At 39.8% G+C, this 19,798-nt stretch overlaps 1 protein-coding gene across 6 annotated transcripts in view; it reads left to right on the top strand.

Annotated features, from left to right (window-relative positions):
• The first annotated feature begins 9,985 nt into the window (after positions 1-9,985).
• Positions 9,986-19,798, top strand: part of LOC116038112 (desmoplakin-like) — a 38,830-nt gene continuing 29,017 nt past the window's right edge. For 4 of the 6 annotated variants that reach the window (XM_036006955.1, XM_036006953.1, XM_036006956.1 and 1 more), the window contains exons 1-5: positions 9,986-10,512; positions 13,410-13,497; positions 14,469-14,590; positions 14,679-14,829; positions 18,843-18,968. In XM_036006955.1, the coding sequence (XP_035862848.1) occupies positions 10,130-10,512; positions 13,410-13,497; positions 14,469-14,590; positions 14,679-14,829; positions 18,843-18,968 (870 nt within the window). In that variant the 5' untranslated portion in view covers positions 9,986-10,129. The remainder of the gene's footprint in view (positions 10,513-13,409; positions 13,498-14,468; positions 14,591-14,678; positions 14,830-18,842; positions 18,969-19,798) is intronic. The other 2 variants (XM_036006954.1, XM_031282313.2) reach the window with 2 other exon arrangements.

The raw sequence follows: 19,798 nt of genomic DNA, 5'->3' as shown, positions 1-19,798 counted from the left end.
CCAAGGCAAACTTCACGTACGTGGCAATGAACTCCTTTCTGATTCTGATTTCTCTAGCCACCGCAGACTGGTAGAATATCTGCAGCATCCTGTTGCAGACTTTAAAGCCTCTGAGTTTAGTTGCACTCAGACATATTTAATGAACTCAGTGAAATGGAAGATTGTTAAGACAGGCTATAAGATCTAAACCACTACATCATGCTTAGGAAAACCGATATGTAACATAACATGATTACTATGGTGGTGAATGGGCTCAGGCACGTAAAAAAACACCAACATGGTCCTTTAACCCTTGTGTTGTCTTCCCGTCTACCACGCAGCTTTTTGTCATTCTGGGTCAAAATGAAAACCTTTGTCTTTTTCGACACTTTTGTGGCTTTTCTGACGTTTTGAAGCTTTTTTCCCCAAGTTTTTTGTCACTTTGTCCAATGTCTTTGTCGATTTTAGTTCTTTTTATTTTTATTTATTGTTTTTTTTCCCACGTTTTTGAAGCTTTTTTGTCACTTTTTTCAACCTTCTATAACATTTTTTTCAAATGCTATAAAATCTAATGAATTGACAGTATTGAACTGAACATTTATTTCACACTAAAGAAAGTTGTATGGAACCATCCATGGTATTTTTTTGTTGAAAGAAACCCACATTTTTAATATAGAGACTTTTTGAAAATGCGTCAAATTTGACCTGAGGACAACAGGAGGGTTAAGTCATCCAAATAGAGTTACATCAGAGACGATCTGTACTCTACTGAGATTCCTGGAGTGAAATAATTCCTCTCTACACACAGAGGTGGAGTGCATTGTTTGTCTCCATGAGACCAGTGACCCACATTGGTTCGGGTGTCAAGTGACTGCCCCTCGCTCCCATTCACCCCCTCCCCTCCTCTGTCTCCATACCCCCAGGAGGCATATCCATGTCACCCTGCTGCACAGGTACACTTCTGTCACACAGGATCAGTAAGTTTCAGCAGCCTGCTCTGCTGTCCTACGGTCCTACTTAAATCAGACAGAACTACACACACTGGACACATATCTTCTTATGTAGGATATCTTCTATAGCAGGGGTCTTCAATGTTTTTTAAGCCAAGGACCCCTTAACTGAAAGACAGACAGAGCAGGGATCCCCTACTACATATGTTGTATAAAATGAAGTTGCATATTAAACTGGGCCTACAATATCGTGCGGCCTAAAGCCTTTATGCCTTTTTTTGCATAGAATACTAATCTATTAAAATAGCCTAATAATTGCTGGCATGATTTTCTAAATCAGGTTTTAATGTTAAACATACATGTGGCACAGTGAATCCTCAGGATTAACTGTATCTGTGGATGGCTACCTTAGTGACTACCTTACAGGCCAGTAAGCAGTGGGGATTTATATTTGCTAATATTATGTTGGATATCATGTTACTTTGTACTTTTTGAAAAAAACTTTCAAAAATTAACAATAATTTGGAGGCCCCCTATGCATTGACTCTGAGGACCCCCTGTTGAAGAACCCTGTTCTATAGGTTTAAAGTGTATTTAGATGTACTGTTTAGGTGCAATGTCAGCACAATATTATAAAAACATGGGAGCGTGCAGCCATGTTGAAACTGAGCTCAGAGCACCTCTCAGTTCCCACCATTTCCCTGCACAGTCACCTTTTATGCAAAGTCCCTCAGGCGACAAATGAGTTTTGCCTTTCTTTTATCCTCCCTTATATATGCTCATTCTCTCTGTCTGTCTCTCTCTGTCTCCCTCTCTCTCGCACACACACCTGCATAGGTGCAAGCAAAAGAGCAAGAGCTCAACTCTTTCTTTCTCCTCCCTCCCTATGATTCAGTGTGCTCTATTAAAAATGTACGTCTGTCAAACCCTCTAGAATAAAAGTCCTGACTCTTCCCTTTATATGACCATTTGTGTGTGTGTGTGTGTGTGTGTGTGTGTGTGTGTGTGTGTGAGAGAGATTTGGTTTCTGGTTGCTACATACTCAGCTCCACCCTAACGTCCACCGCAGTCAGTAGATCATTTAAAGTATGTGCAAACAGTGTATGTGTCTGTGTGTACAAAACAAACCCAAAGGACACAGGCAAATTCCATTTCAATAAAAAAAAAAAAGTTACATATAAAGGACACTTGCAACTGCAGTTGCTCAGTAGCTTCGGCCATTTTGTGCTATAGCGGAAGGTAATTGCATGTCTTTGTAGCTGAAAGGGCTGTTTGTCTTTTTATTTTTTTTCCTCTTCATCATTTTCCTAAAGCAATTTGGGAATTTATTTCACATCCACTTCTGGCTCAGGCTCTCGTGTTTGGTTCCAATAGCCGTTTGCATTTTGGATCCAGTTCCAAGCTGATAAAAATACACAAACTCATTAAGCTCAGAGTCTAATTCATCTTCTCATTCTCTCTTTCTGTTTGTACTAGCAATGAGACATGCACAACATATTGCCACATAGCCTTTCAGAGAACTAGTAAGGATGTACTCATTCTTCTTTTTTATTGTTGTCTTTTTATCGCTGTTAGTCTTTTATTTATTATCCTTTGTTTTGTCTTGCTTTTGTTTGGCCTTACTTTCTGTTGTCTTCTTGTATCCTGGGTTTGCTTTGTCAGCACTTTTTAAACAGTTTTAAAGTTGCTAAATCAATTAAGTAGTTATACTTATTATTTTATAATAATTTTTTTCCGTTGTAGTTACTCATAAATTTAGCTGCCTAAAAATGTTGAAAGCTGGAAAATAATAGATTTAGATTCAACAGTTTAAAGTTTATTTGAAGAGCACAATTACACACAAAAGCAAAAAAGCTAATGGGATACTAAATGTGTATCTTAAAAGAGGATAGACATCATACTGTACATTTTAGTGGCCACCCGCACTTGATAAAAAAACACTTTTTGCTAAACATTTAAATGTTTTCTTTAAACCTGCTGATTGATATTCCGTAAATATGGAAATATAATTCATTTTGAATTTACCTGGATGTTACCTGTACAGGCCAGTAGCCCTGAGGGTGCTGAGCAGAGAAGCCACTGCAGGGCCAAAGCACCCGTGCAAAACCGGCTCTGCTTTTAGTTCATTATGTGAACTCTTATGTCAGCAAATGTGGTCAAAATCTTGACAGATATTTGGCATTCAGCTTAAGCGTGTAACAGTCGAGTCTGTCTTTTATCTTAATCACCATTGCATGAGTCACACTTTTGACTTTTCACAAAAGATCCCAGCAAGCATTAAAGCTTTAGTGCTTAACTTTTTTGATATTAATGATCATCCGTTACATTCAAGCTATTGTCAAATGAGATGCTACAAAGCTAATTAAGACTATCAGCTCCACACAAACTCTCTCTGGATTTCTCAGTATGGCTATGTTCAGAAATTGGTGTCATCTGGTGACTTTCGCGTGCAGAAACTCAAGTGAAGATAATTACCTCTTCTGAAGAGTCCATCATCATGTTTTTTTAATCCTCCGTGTCCTCCTTGGCTACTAACAACTGTGTGTCGGAGGGGTGGGGGGGCTTGTATCATGTGGATGCAACAACAGTTTTGTTGTCATTACTTAGAATTCCTCACGGGGGAGACAGAAACTACGCACTATAGCTTTAATTTGGTGATTAGCAGATGAAAATATGTCAAGAACTCTGAGCTAAATTTGGTGAAAACGCGAAGGCTTTTGACAGCATTGCTATGACTGTATTTCGATGTCAAGCACATCTTCACCAAAAAAAAGAAATGTTGCCATAAAGGTGTTTTTCTTCGTGTTCCTGGTTTCCCATACCTTACAGATATCTTTGATTCATGAGACAACAATGTCAGACAAGCAGCCACACCCTGAACACCAGCAATTATCACCATTACTCATCAGCACCGTTGGCTTAATGACTAAAAACTTTCCCTCAACACTCGAACACATCCCGACAGAAGATGCTAAGGGCCTGACAAGATGAGACAACCCCTCAGACAGAGAAAAAAAAACAAAAAAAACAAATTAAACGGCTCTTCCTCTTACAGAGTGTCAAAGTGAAAAGAGATGAACTGTCTGTACAAGCAGGGATACAGTCTGAGTCAGCACAGCACTGCCAACATCTGTGTGTGTGTGTGTGTGTGTGTTGGAATAAGGGGTTTCATTTGATAGTAGGATTTAATAAAAAGCACTCCTCCCTTGTTCATGGGTGTGGAGCCGGTACCCACCCAGGAGCTTACCACAGCTCGCCTGTGGGACAGAGTCTAGTTGGACGTGATTGCAGGGCGTTTTTAATATTTTAACATCAATCTGAAAGGTTATAACGGCTCAAGGTGCATAGTACAGGTGTACTTTGGTTACACTTTGTACTTTGTGATATCGTCCCAAAGCATGCACACAGTACTGAGTGCTTTTCCACCTCTGCCTCATGTCCACTTTATTTACAGAATATCTTTGCTGTCAGTAACTTTTGTTGTGAGTGATTTTGAACTTTTTAGTTAGATTAAAGGATTATGTTTTCGTTTAGGTTGGGGGAAATTCTCCTATGTGTTAACCTAAATCTAAACCTAAAACGTTTTGTTTGTTTTTTTATATTGGATTACATTTAAAAAAAAAGAAGCATTGTCACAAGGGTGGACATATTTTGGAGATGACTCATGGTTTTCGCACCTTATTTTTAAAACATACAACTTGCAACACGAACAGCCACCCCCCTGCCCCCCTCCCCTTTCTGATGGACAAAGACATAATGCGTGAAGCAGGAAATAATGAAAGTGACAGAAAAAAAACCCACATATTGATTAAAGGTGCCTTAAAAACATTATAGAAAGTATATATAGAAAATATATAATTTTGGTTAAATCTCTGAAATGTAGGGGCAAGATCATACAGGGCTTTTATAGATAAACAGTCCATTTTCTTTAATTCACCACTAAAAGTAACAGTGAGCCAGTGAACACATGCAAGAACTGGCATCTCTCTTTATTGATTTAATAACCTTGCTGCCATGTTCTTAATCAGTAGACAGTGAGATAAAGATGCCAAACAAAAGAAAGTTCAAGTATTTAAGATGGGAAGATAAGACGGCATGAATGACTTTCTTAGATCCAAGACTTAGAGGAAGTGCCTGATCGTGGACAGGATCTTCCAGAAATTCATTTACCTGTTTAATGAATTTTAATGCTGGATTGAATCCTACTCTAAGATTTTTAATGTCCATGCACCACAATTTTTACATTTTCTGACCAGGAGCCGTTTAAACAAGGGAGCTTCTGCTCACACACACACACACACCGTTACACTCCCTTGAATATGTCAGGAAACTTTTAGAAACCTATTCATGTGTGCAAGCCTTATCCTGTCTCTAGTGATCAGGAATGAAAGGAGAGGGGAGAGGGTGGGGACACTGGGGCTACGCCTCAGATACACACCCTGAAATGATATAACTCATTTAACCTGAGGATAAAAAAGACTCCCATACAGTAAATGTGTTGAATTCAAGGGCTTTTGTGCAGCAGATTAAACATGCTATTAAACACTATAACAATGTCGGTCTTCTGTCTTGATTTAGTGTTTCCCTTAAAGGGTAGTTAACCCACTAAAACATGCTTCAGTAGTTCAATACTTTACTATCACTTTAAATGACACCAAAGCTTTCAGAGCTGTAAATTAATGATGCTTTTGATAAAAGGAAGACCAGCGCCGGAATGCTGCTTAGGTGAAAGGTGTGTATCGGTGTGAGTTTATGTACAGGCAAAGGCGCGTTCTTGAAATCATCCCCGGGGAATAACAAGAGGATAAGGTGGGACCTTTTTTTTCCCTGAGAAAAATGTAAGAGCAGCTTATTGTCTTCATAAATCACTCACAGCGAGCACACGAGAGCTCCAAGACTAAGTCGATAGTAATAAAAAGTGAAGAGCTGGATTCATCGTCACGTCCCAGAATAAGATGGGTAAAACATTCTTCTGCACCCAGGCTTCTAAACCAAGTCTGCAATTATGCGAATGGAAAACAACTATTTGCAATAAATCCTAAACTGCAAACAAACACAGTAATATACCCGTTCCTGATTCTCTTCTCTTTCGTACTTTCACTCATGCATGCTCATAACTCTCAATCCCACAGTCTTACACACAATCACACACATGCTACATTCCTCAATGGCTGCTGAGTTTATTTGTGGTGTACTGTAGGGAGACTGTCCTTGAACTGGAGGGTCTTGTATAAAGCGCTTGGCAAACACATGTTCTTATTGTTTTTATTTTTTACTATAATTATCATTATTATTGGTGCTATAGTGGCCTTATCAGACCAAAGTCTGACGAAATACTGGCCTGCAGATGAGCACTTCTGTGCCAAGGCATACTTGACTTGACTCGAAAACTGCAAAAACACAATTTGGTGCATTTCTTCCTTCTGTGTATTGTTAATTCTGTGCAATTTGGGCTGCTGTTTTGGTGATACACAGTGCTTGAAGTGGGGAAAAAAAAGGTGCCGGTACTCTCTTGCATTGACAAATCATTATGACATTTGAGATTTCTATAGTGAAAAACAAAACTTGGACCGTGGACTTGGACCTCTGTTGACGTGTCTGGCTCTGGCACACGCGTTCTTTTAGTACCTTTCTGAAGCCAGGCTAACATAATGACTTACAAACTTGACACACTTCTTTTTAGTTTCTAGGTTTTCAGCAGTGAAAACTGTTATGGTCAGGCCACAGGCATCAGAGAGCTTTTTCGAACTAGCGTCCGTGGAGAAGCGAACTTCTGATAGGGTGGGCCGACTGCTTGCCTTTATGTGATTCATCAAGATCTGAGGTAAGTCACGTAGTGCCCTCTGGGTAGTGTCGTTTATAACGTTAGGGTCATTACCAATCTCTCTGACACTGACGCCTTCTCTGTCAGTGGTAGAGTACCGGCTACATGCGAGAAGTAGCGGTACGCAAGATAAAGTGCAGGTAAAGAGTAAAATGTAGAAGTGCCGGTACTGCGTACCGGTGAGTACCAGCCCACTTCGAGCACTGGTGATACATCCCCATAAAAATAGTTTTGATCTCATGAGAAGAAGAAAAAATGTCAAATGAAAACCAGACCAAGAGTCTCCAGCCATGCCAGCAGCTCTGTGAGGCTGCACTGTGGCACAGCGAAGCTTGACACTTTGAGCTCATCAGCATGTTAACATGGCCACAATGATAATGCTAACATGCGGATGTTCAGCAGGTATAATGTCTACCATGTTCAACAGTGGCGGACTCAGGCTGTCTAAGGGGCAGGGGCGAAAAAAAAATAAAAAGGGCACCAACTGCATGCAGAGGGGCACCAGCACGCAGAAAGGTTTTTTAAGCATGTAATGCACTCCATCACGTTTTCTCCACTTCCTGTTCCAAAAACAATCCTTTTTGTGCTGTTTACCAAAAAAGAAAATTAAAGTGATCACATTATGCCTTTAGTCTTTTTCCCTTTCCTTTATTGTGCTATATATCTTTTTGTGCACGTTATAGGTTTACTAAGTGAAAAAGCCCAGTCCACCCCAAAGGGACTTACCATCTCCAACAGAAAACACTGTTCACAAACTGCTCCAAACAGCTCTATTGTAGTCCAGCCTTTACTTCAGAGACAAACGTGGTCACTTTGGAACACACGTTATAATGCTCACCTAGCTGCTAGTGTGGCACGCCCTCATACTCTGCTTCTGACTGGCTAGTAGTCCTTACCTAGCTACTACACATGTGCGACTCCCAACAAAGATGGAACAGAAGTGAGATGTCTCACTCTGTAGCTAAAACAGAGAGCTCAACACACAGGGTGAAAAAAGGAGCTGCAGCAATGTGCAGTACAACAAAAATATGGTGTTTTTTGAAAATGTAACCACATAAACCTATTCTTTTTTTGTTTTGTTTTTTAAAGATTATTTTTTGGGGCATTTGTAGGCCTTTATTTTCACAGGACAGATGAAGACATGAAAGGGGAGAGAGAGGGGGAATGACATGCAGCAGGAGTTGAACCCCCGCTGCGTTGAGGAGTTAACCTCTACATATGTGCGCCCGCTCTACCAACTGAGCTAACCCGGCCACCATAAACCTATTCTGATATAACCTCTAAATACAATTATGAACCTGAAAATGAGCATAATATGAGCACTTTAAGACTTTCCCCCAGGAAACGGGTGTTTGTGTCCCAGAAGTAAGGGGACCGGTGTTTTAACCCAAACCAAAAACCTTTTTTATAATCTTAACCAGTCGTTTTGATGCCTAAACTGAACTGACATGCCGCCACTTGACAGTGACCTTTTTATGGTTAGACTTAACTTTCACGAGTGTCACCTGGTGAACGGTACCCGGCTCACAGTCAGCTTTTGTTGCCTAAACTTTTCTGTCATGCGACCGGTCGATGTTGCGTAATTTCGTAAGATATCATACTAATTGCTGTGCATACTTTTTAGTTCTATGAACCTGTCATGAGGTTGCATGTGCTTTATACTTTACACTTGTGTGGTATGATTACAAAGTCTATGGTGGTTTTATACATGACAGTTTTCCACTCAGCCAGCTCATTTCAAGCTAGTAGACTAGTCTACTAGAAGGTCACAGGGCCTACAGACAAAAAAAGACTGTAAATGAAGTAATCTTTACCTGATCTCTGTTTAAACTCCACAGCTGTTGAAGGATATTAATATTTTAATGATGAACTTGCACCCCTAAAAGTAACAAAAGGTGACTGGGTTTGTAGATGGAGCATGGATGCAATTGTAACAATTACTTCCTAGGCATCGCACACTGAAATGACAGCTAATGTTTTTCACTTACAGCCAAGCCAAAAGAAAAACACCAGACGCATTTTGTTCTAAAGCAGCATCCATGAATGTATGGATGGACTTGAATTGAAGCTCACACTGATCTCTACAACACTGTGTGCATTTAAGTTAGGAAATATTTGGCATAAGACATACTCATGATGCCACTATTTCAGGATGATACAGTACATTCACAAAAAAATGAATAACATTTGGCAGATTGAGTTACTCAAGAAAAGTGACTTTGAACGCATGTTGCAAAGAACACATCTGTAAATTCGTAAAACTGTAGCTTTGCACAAAAAATGAATTAGGGCGTACACAGTATAAGTGTGACATGAATAAAGCATTAATCAGTAAATCAGGGTTGGCTTCATAAGTTTATCTTTTTCCATTTATCATATTTAGACAGTCAATACAACCAACATGACTGTCATTCAAAAACAGCTGTCAAACTTGTTTTTCTCCTGTGAATCCCACCCATTGGCTGGAGGCAAGTGTTTAAGTAGTGTGTGTGTGTGTGTGTGTGTGTGTGTGTGTGTGTGTGTGTGTGTGAGAGAGAGAGAGTTTTTTGACAGAGGGTGAGGAATTGGGCGTGCCATAAACGCTTGAGGCATCACCCTGTTATTGCAACAGTTCACCTTGAAGCTCTTTGGAGCTCTTTACAGCTGTCATTTAAAAAGAGAGTGCCCTATTGCAGAATGCAGATGTTTCAAGATGTTTCAAGATATCAAAATATGTAAGAAATAGCATTCAAATACATACAAATTGTCAATAATGTGGAAACTATTTCTTTGATAATCACATGTTTAATGCATTTTTATGTTGCTATCTTTGTTTATTTATTTATTTTATTTTAGCTCCACTGGCAAATAAAAGTTGTGCATACCAGGGCACACACACATGTTCTACTTATCTTGTGAGAACATAATGTAGTCTAGGTCATAACCAACCCATCACCATACCTGTCTAACCACATTAACCTCACATCAATCACTTTTAAAAATGTCTTTACTTTCTAAAAATGTTTTTACGTTTTCTAATCCTTTAAAAGAATAGACCTATCAAAACTTCTCAAACATGGCCTCACTTGTCTGAAAGTCAGAGATAGAATTACAAAAAGCACAAACGCACTCTCTGCCTCCAGCTGAGTTTGGTTTAGAGGGGTGTAGCACGGAGATAAGTTTTTTGGCTCAGCAGGTTATAGGGAGAGTCATGGAGGTGTGGTCACCAGCCTCCAAAAACGATCCTCCCCTGCCGTTTGGTTGCAGTCTGCACCAGAGAGAGCAAGGGGCCGGGGCGAACAGGTGGACACACAGAGAGAGAGGCTATATTCTACCTGCCTGCTGAGTTTCCCTGTAGCTTCCACAGAGTCGCTTTGGCGGCCGTTTCCGTGTCAGAATGAGTATGTACGGGTCTCAGAAGGCCCTGTACACGGGCTGCAGGGTCGGCTCCAAAGGCGACTTGACTGGTGGGGGGACTGTCCAGTACTGTCCGCCTCCGTGCGAGATCCTGCACGGAGGCGGTAATGGATACGAACCCTACATGGACGGAGAGTACAACACCTACACCTTTTCAAAGACATCTGGAGGCGGCATGGGGGGCGGAATGTCACGCGGAAAAATGAGCGGCACGGGAGGCGGAATGATGAGCACAATGTCGAGCGGTATGGTGAACGCTGCAATGTCGGGCGGCAGGGGAGGCGGAATGATGAGCGGCTCTGGAGGCGGAATGTCGAGCGCAGTGGCAGGCGGAAAGTCGAGCGGAATGGGAGGCGGAACGAGGTATGATTTTAATTTTCTGGTTAATTTTACAACTATTTAATCTGCTCTCCTCTCGCGGCCACCTGTTGCCTGTTTCTGTGAACCAGGGGGGCATTTTGTGGCGCAGGATGCATGTCAGCCTGAAAGCTGCTTGCTATTAAATATTAACAATGCAGCCTGTTTTATCCCAGTGTTCATTTCGGCACTGCACACCTTGAGTAGACATAATAGCCCTTAAGCTAAAAAAAAACCCTCTGGTATTTGCAGCCCAATCATCACATTTACCATACAAATGCAGGATCATATTTGCAATGGTCATATCATTAGGCCTACTGGGTAATGATTATCTTCTGCAAATCTGCAAAATACCCTGACATTTACATCTATTTCATTGAGTTTTGGTACGGTGTTAATGACTTAATGCTCCACAAAAGTTATTGACTCTGTCTGCATGCAAGTTAAAGTAAGGTTGCATACCTTTGTACCTATTGTATTTGCATCCATAGTATGTTTGTTAAAGGAGTAATCACTGACCTGAATCTTTTATGAAGTCATTGATAATACACAGTGATAATAAAACGAGGCTGCACTGGAATAGCTGTGTTTTGCACAGCAACTTCCCTCCCTGGAGAGAGAAACACATTGAGTTTGATTTATAGCTCACATTGAGCTACTAAATTCCCTCTGCTGCAACAGTTTAACACTCACTTGTTCCAGAAACGTTTGTCAGTTTCAGACCTTCCACACTATCACCCACAGGGGAAATACTGTATGTCACTGTGGTACTTCAGAAATGGGCAGAGAGGTCATCTGGCCGACATGATCACAAGATGTTTGACATGATGAAAGAAAATGTTTAGTTTCTGGGGCCAATCGTTTTTTTATTCATTTTAAATCATGGAGTTTCTGATATTTATTACCAGGTATTTATGTGGGCCTTCTGATTAGGAAAGTAGAATTGTGGCAGTAGATTTTTTTTTCAAAGAAAAAGCCACAAAAAGGATTCAGTAATCACAACTAGACAGATCAACCGATTGGGCTGATATTTCAGTCAGTATAAGCTTATGGCAGATACATCGTTGTCCTCGGGCTCTGACAAAGGTCCAAAAAAAGGTTGGATAATCTTTGGTGCAAAGGACATATAAGTGTGCAGATGTTTCGATCCTGTCTGGTTTTTTTTGTTTTTTTTGTCTTTCTGTTTTTGCATCCAGCACCTTTTTTTGTTTTGTGGAAGTGTGCGTTAGTTTTAGAGGAACTTTTGCTCAATATATTGTTAATGGCACACACGTCGGCTGATAAGTAACAAGAAGTTGCAGTACAGAAATGCCAAAGATATGTTTGACTTTGTTTAGAAACAGTGACAGTGATACAGTGATAATAGATTCTCATCAGATTGTTCATGTCAGGCCGATATATTGTTATCATAACTCTCAAATGTTGAAATCCAGTATCGGCCTCAGCAATCCAGTATGTGCTAAAGCAGAGAGACCAAATTAACCTCCTCTGTTTTCAGTGAAACTACTGCATGTGGTGATGATGATGATGTTTTTATTACTGTGTCATGCATTAACTATTCCCAGCCCGTAATAGCTCATAATACAGTACAGTGTTTCCTTTAGGATTTTTTTTAGCAGTGGGGGCAGGTCTGTCCGAACAACAAATCCCACCCCCCCACCCCAGCCCCGCACCCCGCCGCCAAATGTTTTACGTATGAAACGGAACTGACACATTGCTGCAACACAAACAAATATATTTATTCACCTCTATTCACACGCAATGAGGCATATTTTCAGTTGTTATTGAACTGTATTTTTTGAGGAACTATAGGGCACTTAACATCTACAACAGGTCTACAAAAAAACATCTATGACTACATCTATAGACTATTTCCAATTTATATTATATTACACGGACTCACTTACTGTTTTAATGTTTCCAGATGTTTGATATCAGGATGATGAGCTGACAGAACTGACAAGTTGAACGTTGTCCAATCAGAACGGACCCACCGCGGTGACGTTTTTGGTGGAGCTGTTTGTTTAATAGTCGACTCATTTTGACAATAAACTCCATCAACACGGCAGTATGTGGAATTAAACTGGATGGGCCCAATAACCTCTGAATAGTTTTACTTGTTGTTAAATTGCAATGTGAGCGGCAGCCAACAGTGCATTATGTCGGCAGGATCATTTAATAGGCAACTGTGACTACATCGTGCGTCTGCCCTATTTCTGATACCGTGGCGGCAGAAATTTTGCCATGGCGGGCCGCCACTACAAAATCAACATAGAGGAAACACTGTAATACACATAAAAATGTATATAAACCAGCTCCCAACTACATTTACATCATTTATTCCTTTCTGAAGTACATAATAAACGTTGTCATTTGTATTTTTATTTGATTTTCACTAATATTAATGCCTTACTACATGTCCCTTTGCAGAAAAACTCCCAAGAGATTTTAAGTTATATATAAACTTCATTCTAGATAATTGCTAGGACAAAAAATGACCCCAAAACGAAAGTGTTTCCTCAAAGCCATGCAATGCTGCATGTGATAATCAGGACAGGACATTCATCCGCACTGTGTGGTCTGAGTCAGCGGTTCCCACAGGACAAATCTTCGAGATCAAAAGAGGATTTAACAGGATGGGAGAGAAGAAAAAACACACATGACTAAAGTTAGCTTTTTGTTGTGTAATACTGGCTGTCAAAAATATTCAAATGAATGCTAAAAAAAGCTAGAAAAGCTAAGTTGTCTTTGGTGAAACTGCTCATAACTCATTACATCACATGGTAAAAACAGTCAGGAAGCTCTGGTCTAAACTGTGATATTGTGCCTTGTATACAAATAATGCAGCTGAATATTATTACAGTATAGTAATGAGCTTGATGCTGATAAGTTCACTCTGCTGCTCCCTGCAGTTCCATCCAGCAGAGGGCCATGATCCTGCAGGCCCAGTGCCAGGATTACCTGAAGAAAGCAGACTACGCCCTTCAGTCTGTGAGTCATGCTTTGTTTTGTAGCACTACTTTTTGGCTCTTTTCCCTACTGTTGTGCAAATTGAAGCCTGTCTACGTCAGAGGTCTTTCTGTAGGATTTTATTTCAAAAGAGAAAGTGTTGTGTATCGTGTTGCAGCTTTACTTCGGTTGGCAAAAAGATGTAAAAAGAAAGACAGAAATAGTGATGGTTGTCAGAACATGTAATAGGAACCAGGCTGATAATGAAACCAAGTTGTTTTTCTCTCTGTTGGATCTGTTTTTAGAGCCATACCCCCTTCAGCGACATTTCAACAGTCACACACACACACACACACACACACACACCTCCTCAACTTCGTGCTGAGCAACTTCTTGTGAATTACTTTTTTTTTCACCAGAAGTGTAAAAGCCATCGTTGGTGTGTGATTTATTAGCTGGTATCGCTGGCTCTGATTAGTTGAATGATATTTTTCAGATACTGCATATCACTTTATTACTTCCTTTCAAAAGTCATGAAACTATCCAGTTTCAAGGTTTTTCTCGTGGAGTTTTTTTCTTCAGGAATTTTTGTCCTGTCAACTCAAATCTGACAAATTCAGTGTTAAGTGAAAGTGCTGCATTTATTATTAAAGAAAAACTAAGACAAGGTGTTTGTCATATCAAAAAAAAAAAAATCCAACAGATAAAAATATTAACAAAGGCTTTTGCACACATAACGTTTTAATGAGGGGTGGCATATGACCAAAAATAAAAAAATAAGTAGGAAAACTGTCAGATCCTTTTGGTTGGTAGACATTAAATATATTGGATAAAACAGGGCTAAAAGTGACGGACAATATTGGTTGTTTCTCAGTTTACAAATTGAAAAATCCAACATTTTGCGAATTTCAACATAGACTGAAACCTTTCGCAGGGAAATGTATGAATGCATATTTTGCTTTCTGCGCAGTGGTTTTGTACACCTCCCTGAATGCTTTGTGTATGTCTTGCAGGGCAGTGCCCCAAATGAGGCAGAGCGCTACATGATGAAGGCCAAAGATATCATTGAGCAGCTTAAGGCCTGCGCGATGGACCTGAGAGATCTGGGACAGCCCAATGACAACGTAGTCAGGACGTAAGGAAGACTTCTCCCTTTCTTTTTTTTCTAAAATGATTTACATACAAGTATTGCCAAATGTCCCTTCTCTCTTCCTAATCTGTAGTTTGGAGATATGTAAAGACCAGCTGAAGGGGGTCCACATGGCCATCTCTGGCACCATGCACAGGAGGAGGAGCACGAGAGGGGGCTCCGGAGGCTGGGAGGAGCCGGGAAAGAGCTACCAAGACGCTATGGCATGGATTGCACAGCAAAAGGTGTGTATGCGCGTACACTAGGCCTGTACGATTCGGGGAAAAACATGAATCACGTTTTTTTTGCTTAGAATTGATATCACGATTCTCTGCCACGATTTCTTTCTCACGAAGTGTAATGTTTATTGCACACATGAACCATGACAAAACAAAACAAATTGGCAGTACCAAACATAGATTTGTTTTTGGCACCTATAGCACATTGCACATCACCACGAGCCTGTAAACACAGAGGCTACAATGAAGAGAAGGGAGAGCATTGCAGCGCTTGGGAGCGCTTTAAAACCTTTTTTTATACAGTCTATGTTTAAAACTCACAGAAGACAGTAGTAGCGTTTGTGATGCAGTCAGCTCGTAAAATTAAATGAGAATCGAAGTCATAAAAAAAAAAAAAAAAAAAAAAATTAAATAAAAAATTAAATCGTGAACAGGGAGAATCGAGATCGCGATTTTATAACGATTAATCGTGCAGGCCTAGTACACACACACACACACACACACACACACACACACACACACACACTAGGGCTGTGAATGGTGTGAATCTTCACTGGTGTCACAATTAAATTCAATTACGATTATCCTGTCAACGATTCGAATCGATTCGATATCACGATGCATTACGATGCGTCACTCACTCATTATTATTATTATTATCAAATTCAAGCAGTCAGATATGTATGAACTCCCCTTTTTTTATCATATTTGCTCTTAAAAAAAGACACTTCCTGAATGCAGCAGAGTCTGAACACAGCAGACAGCAGACAAAAGGCAAAAACAAAACACACACACACACACACACACACACACACACACACACACACACACACACTAAATTCATGCCTAAACCCACAGTCAGTATGGAATGGGAGAAAGAAGGGGGCGACTTAACATTGACTTTTTTATCGCACAATAAAGCCTGGAAGACAAATAAAAACATGGCTGCAAGTTTTGGAAATATTTTTCATTAACTTCTAAATTTAAGACCTAAAGTGATATAAAACAGGATTAAAGACAACGTGTATTTTTTAACCATACAGTATATATTCATGCTGCAGTATGTTTTTACACATAGTTGGAGAGATTGGGTTATTGATGAAAGATATGCATTATTAAACATTTACAACTTAGAAGTAGCTGTTTTCTTTTTATTTAAAGACATGTCAGTCAATTTAAGTGTGATAGGAGGTTCCAATCCTGGCTTTTGATTTTTGAGGGATGACCATTGTGATTGCGGATTGTTACTTTAAATTAAAAAAAAAGTGGTTGCCCTCCGTATTTACTCTTAACTACTTTTACAATGTTGTGATTCCTTGACGACCTGCTTTCCTGGTGAGACATTCAACCAGCCTTCAGAATATCTTTCAACATGTTTTTTTAATCAATGAAATTGGTCTTATTTTCAATTTGCATTAAAAAAACTGATTATTTTTTTAGCACAAGAAATGAAAACACAGATATCGCAAAAAGGACAATGTGGATATATAATAATAATAATAATAATAATAATAATAATAATAATACATTTTATTTATGGGCACCTTTCATAGCACTCAAGGACATCTTACAGTTAAAACAAGCAAAAATACAGTTAAAAAGGCAAATATAATTAAATTAAAACAAACACATTTAAAAGATTGAGATAGAAAATTAAAAGAAAGCAATCTATCCATGATTTTGATGGAGAGCGGAGTCATTTGGGGTAGGCCTTTCGGATTAGGTGGGTTTTGAGGGAGGTGTTAAAGGTGGGGAGAGACTCTATGGTACGGATGGATAGCGGGAGGGAGTTCCAGAGGCGAGGGGCAGAATGGCTGAAGGGTCCCCATTGTGGACAGGCGGGCAGAAGGAGTGGAAAGCAGTGAGGAAGAGGAGGATCGGAGAGTTTGGGATGGAGTGTATGGCTGAAGGAGTTCAGAGAGGTATGGAGGAGCAAGATTATGGAGAGCTTTGAAGGTGAGAAGAAGAATCTTAAAGTCAATATGGTATTGGATAGGGGGATAGTGCAGTTGTTTGAGGAGTGGAGTAACGTGTTCATTGGCTGGGGTTCTGGTGATAATACTGGCAGCTGGGTTTTGAACCAATTGTAGTTTATGGATGGACATGTGGGGTAAACCAGAGAGGAGGGAGTTACAATAATCAATACGGGTGACAAGAGCGTGGATGAGAATAGCAGTATTATTGGGTGTAAGTGATGGACAAAGGCGGTGTATGGTTCCTAAGTGGAAATAAGCAGACCGGGTGAGATTATTGATGTGTTTTTCAAAAGAAAGTGTGCTATCGAGGATGACACCGAGGCTCTTCACCTGAGTGGAAGACCTGAGTATATGGTAGCTCGATGCATTTACAGACACTTTTTAAAGGAACACGCCGACTTATTTGGACATTAGCTTATTCACCGTATCCCCCAGAGTTAGATAAGTCCATACATACCCTTCTCATCTCCTTGCGTGTCGTAACTCTGTCTGACGCCCCCAGCGCTAGCCTAGCTTAGCACAGATCCTGGATGTAACCGGCTCCATCTAGCCTACTGCTCCCAATAAGTGACAAAATAACGCCAACATTTGCCAACATTTGCTGTGACTATACAAATCATAACATGTAAATAGGAAAATGTTGGCGTTTTTTTTGTCACTTATTGGGAGCAGTAGGCTAGATAGAGCCGGTTACCTCCAGGATCTGGGCTAAGCTAGGCTAGCGCTGGGGGCGTCAGACAGAGTTACGACACGCAAGGAGATGAGAAGGGTATGTATGGACTTATCTAACTCTGGGGGATACGGGGAATAAGACAAAGTCCCAATAAGTCGCCGTGTTCCTTTAAGCCTCCTTTAAGGTCATTCACTATAAAAAAAAAAAAAAAAAATAGATTTGTGTCGTGTCACTTTAAGGTAAAGGAATAAACAGTGTTGGTGAACTGACTCACAGAACTCTGCATACTGTGCACACAACAGAGTTTAGACATGAATGCATTCATCTGTTCTATGTTGTTAGAGACACTGGATTGAGGAAGTGGTAATGCTCGTTGCAATTATGTCTGCTATTAAGAATAATTATTTTCATGAGGAACTGACAGAAAAACAAGAACACACAAGTGGACATACCCAAGTTTTTGGGAGCTTCTGCAGTGAAAAAGACATTAAAAGGTTTTGTTTTGTCTTCAATTCTCAAAGCAATTTGCTTTCTGGTAGATTCCTGCGATGTTTTTGGTGAAGAGGCTCGTAATCAGGAATTCGCAAAATGAAAAAAACAAATCCTGACCCAACTTGTTTCTCTGCCACCACCTGCTGGTGACATAAACACATATTTGGAAACCCTTGAAACTCCCTCCCTGGGCTGCAAGATGTGCGTCAGAAGGGTTTTGCTGTCCGCCTCAAAATGAACTACAAGAAAGTAAAATTAACCCTTGTGTTGTCTTCCCGTCAACCATGAACTTGTTGTCCTAAAGGGTCAAAATTGAAAATTAACTTTTTTTGACGTATTTTTTACCCAACGTTTTTGTCGTTTTTTATTATTATTTCTTTTTTATTCTTTAGACACTTTTTTAAAAATGTTCTTGCTTATTTTAATGCTTTTTTTTTTTTAAATTTATGGTCAATAAACCTAATTTATGACATTATACATCATTTTTGAGTTACAAAAAGTAGAAATTATAAATTATTTTAACTAATAGTTCAGATCAGAGGATGCTGAGTGGATAATCACAGACTGGTTAATGTCAACATTTAGTCTGGATACTGTTTTAAAACCTTGTCAACATTTTTTTTTCAAATGCCATAAAATTGGATAAAACACACAAAATTCAATGGAAGTAATCATTAATTTTACCTGCGAAGAACGTTGTATCCATACAATGTACATCCATGCATTCAAGTTATTTTTGGGCAGTTTGGTTGAACAAAAACGAGAAACGGGTAAAATTTGACCCGAGGATAACACAAGGGTTAAGGGAAAGTTTTTAGCTGCAGCAGTGTTCTTATTGTTATTGTTTCTGCTGATCAAATATGATTTACGTGTTTCAGCGTCTGATAGAAACGGCTTCCTGGGGAGACGATCCTGCAGCCATCAAGCAGCAGCTCAGCAGCCACCAGAACTTTCACAGCTCAATCCAGAGGGCCAGTGAGGTGGAGCGAGCCAAAGGCGACCTGGTGGGTTCAGCCTGGCACATTTATCATCACAATGGCATATATGGTATTGTTGGAAACAGAAGTCCGAGTAACACAAATTTGTGAGAGAGCGCAAATAATGTACCTCCCCCAAAAGCTCTAAATGTTATTCATATCTCAATGAAATAAAATGTTTACAAATTGTAAATCGGTATCTGGATCTGGATCTGCATCAAAATGCACACAGTGATGGATAATCACAGGATACATCATTCAACTTTTTTTTCTGGCGCTTTAATATATGAGAAAATAGCCCTGGATGCAACCTACACTGAGTATAGAATGTTCGAGTGAATATTAATTAAATATCAATTAATGTGACTTTCCTATACCAGAGAAAACACTTAAAGGGGAATTAGTTGTAGGTGATATAGTATTGGTACAGTACTTCAGGGATTTACTAGTTAGTATAAACTCACAAAAGACAGATTAATAAAAGAATAATCAAAGTAGAAACAGCAGAGGTCAAGAGTTATTTTTTGTTTAAATCACTGGATCCTACATTTCCAATATTGCAACTCCATAGCATCTTTTGAGACCTCCCTAACTGGTAAATGCCCATATATTTCACTCCACAGGCTATTTTATTTTATATATATATTTTTTTAAGATTAATTTTGTGGGCTTTTCCACCTTTAATTTTTGACAGGACAGCTAGGTGAGAAAGGAGAGAGAGAGAGGGGGGGGGAAGACATGCAGGAAATTTGTCACAGGTCGGATTCGAACCCTGGACCTCTGCCTCTGTCAAGGCATAAACCTCTCAGTACATGTGCACCTGCTCTAGCCACTGAGCCAACCCGGCCACACCGCCA

The sequence above is a fragment of the Sander lucioperca genome, chromosome 11, assembly GCF_008315115.2.
Source record: "Sander lucioperca isolate FBNREF2018 chromosome 11, SLUC_FBN_1.2, whole genome shotgun sequence".
Classification (NCBI taxonomy): Eukaryota; Metazoa; Chordata; class Actinopteri; order Perciformes; family Percidae; genus Sander; species Sander lucioperca.
This window is presented reverse-complemented; position numbering and strand designations above follow the sequence as displayed.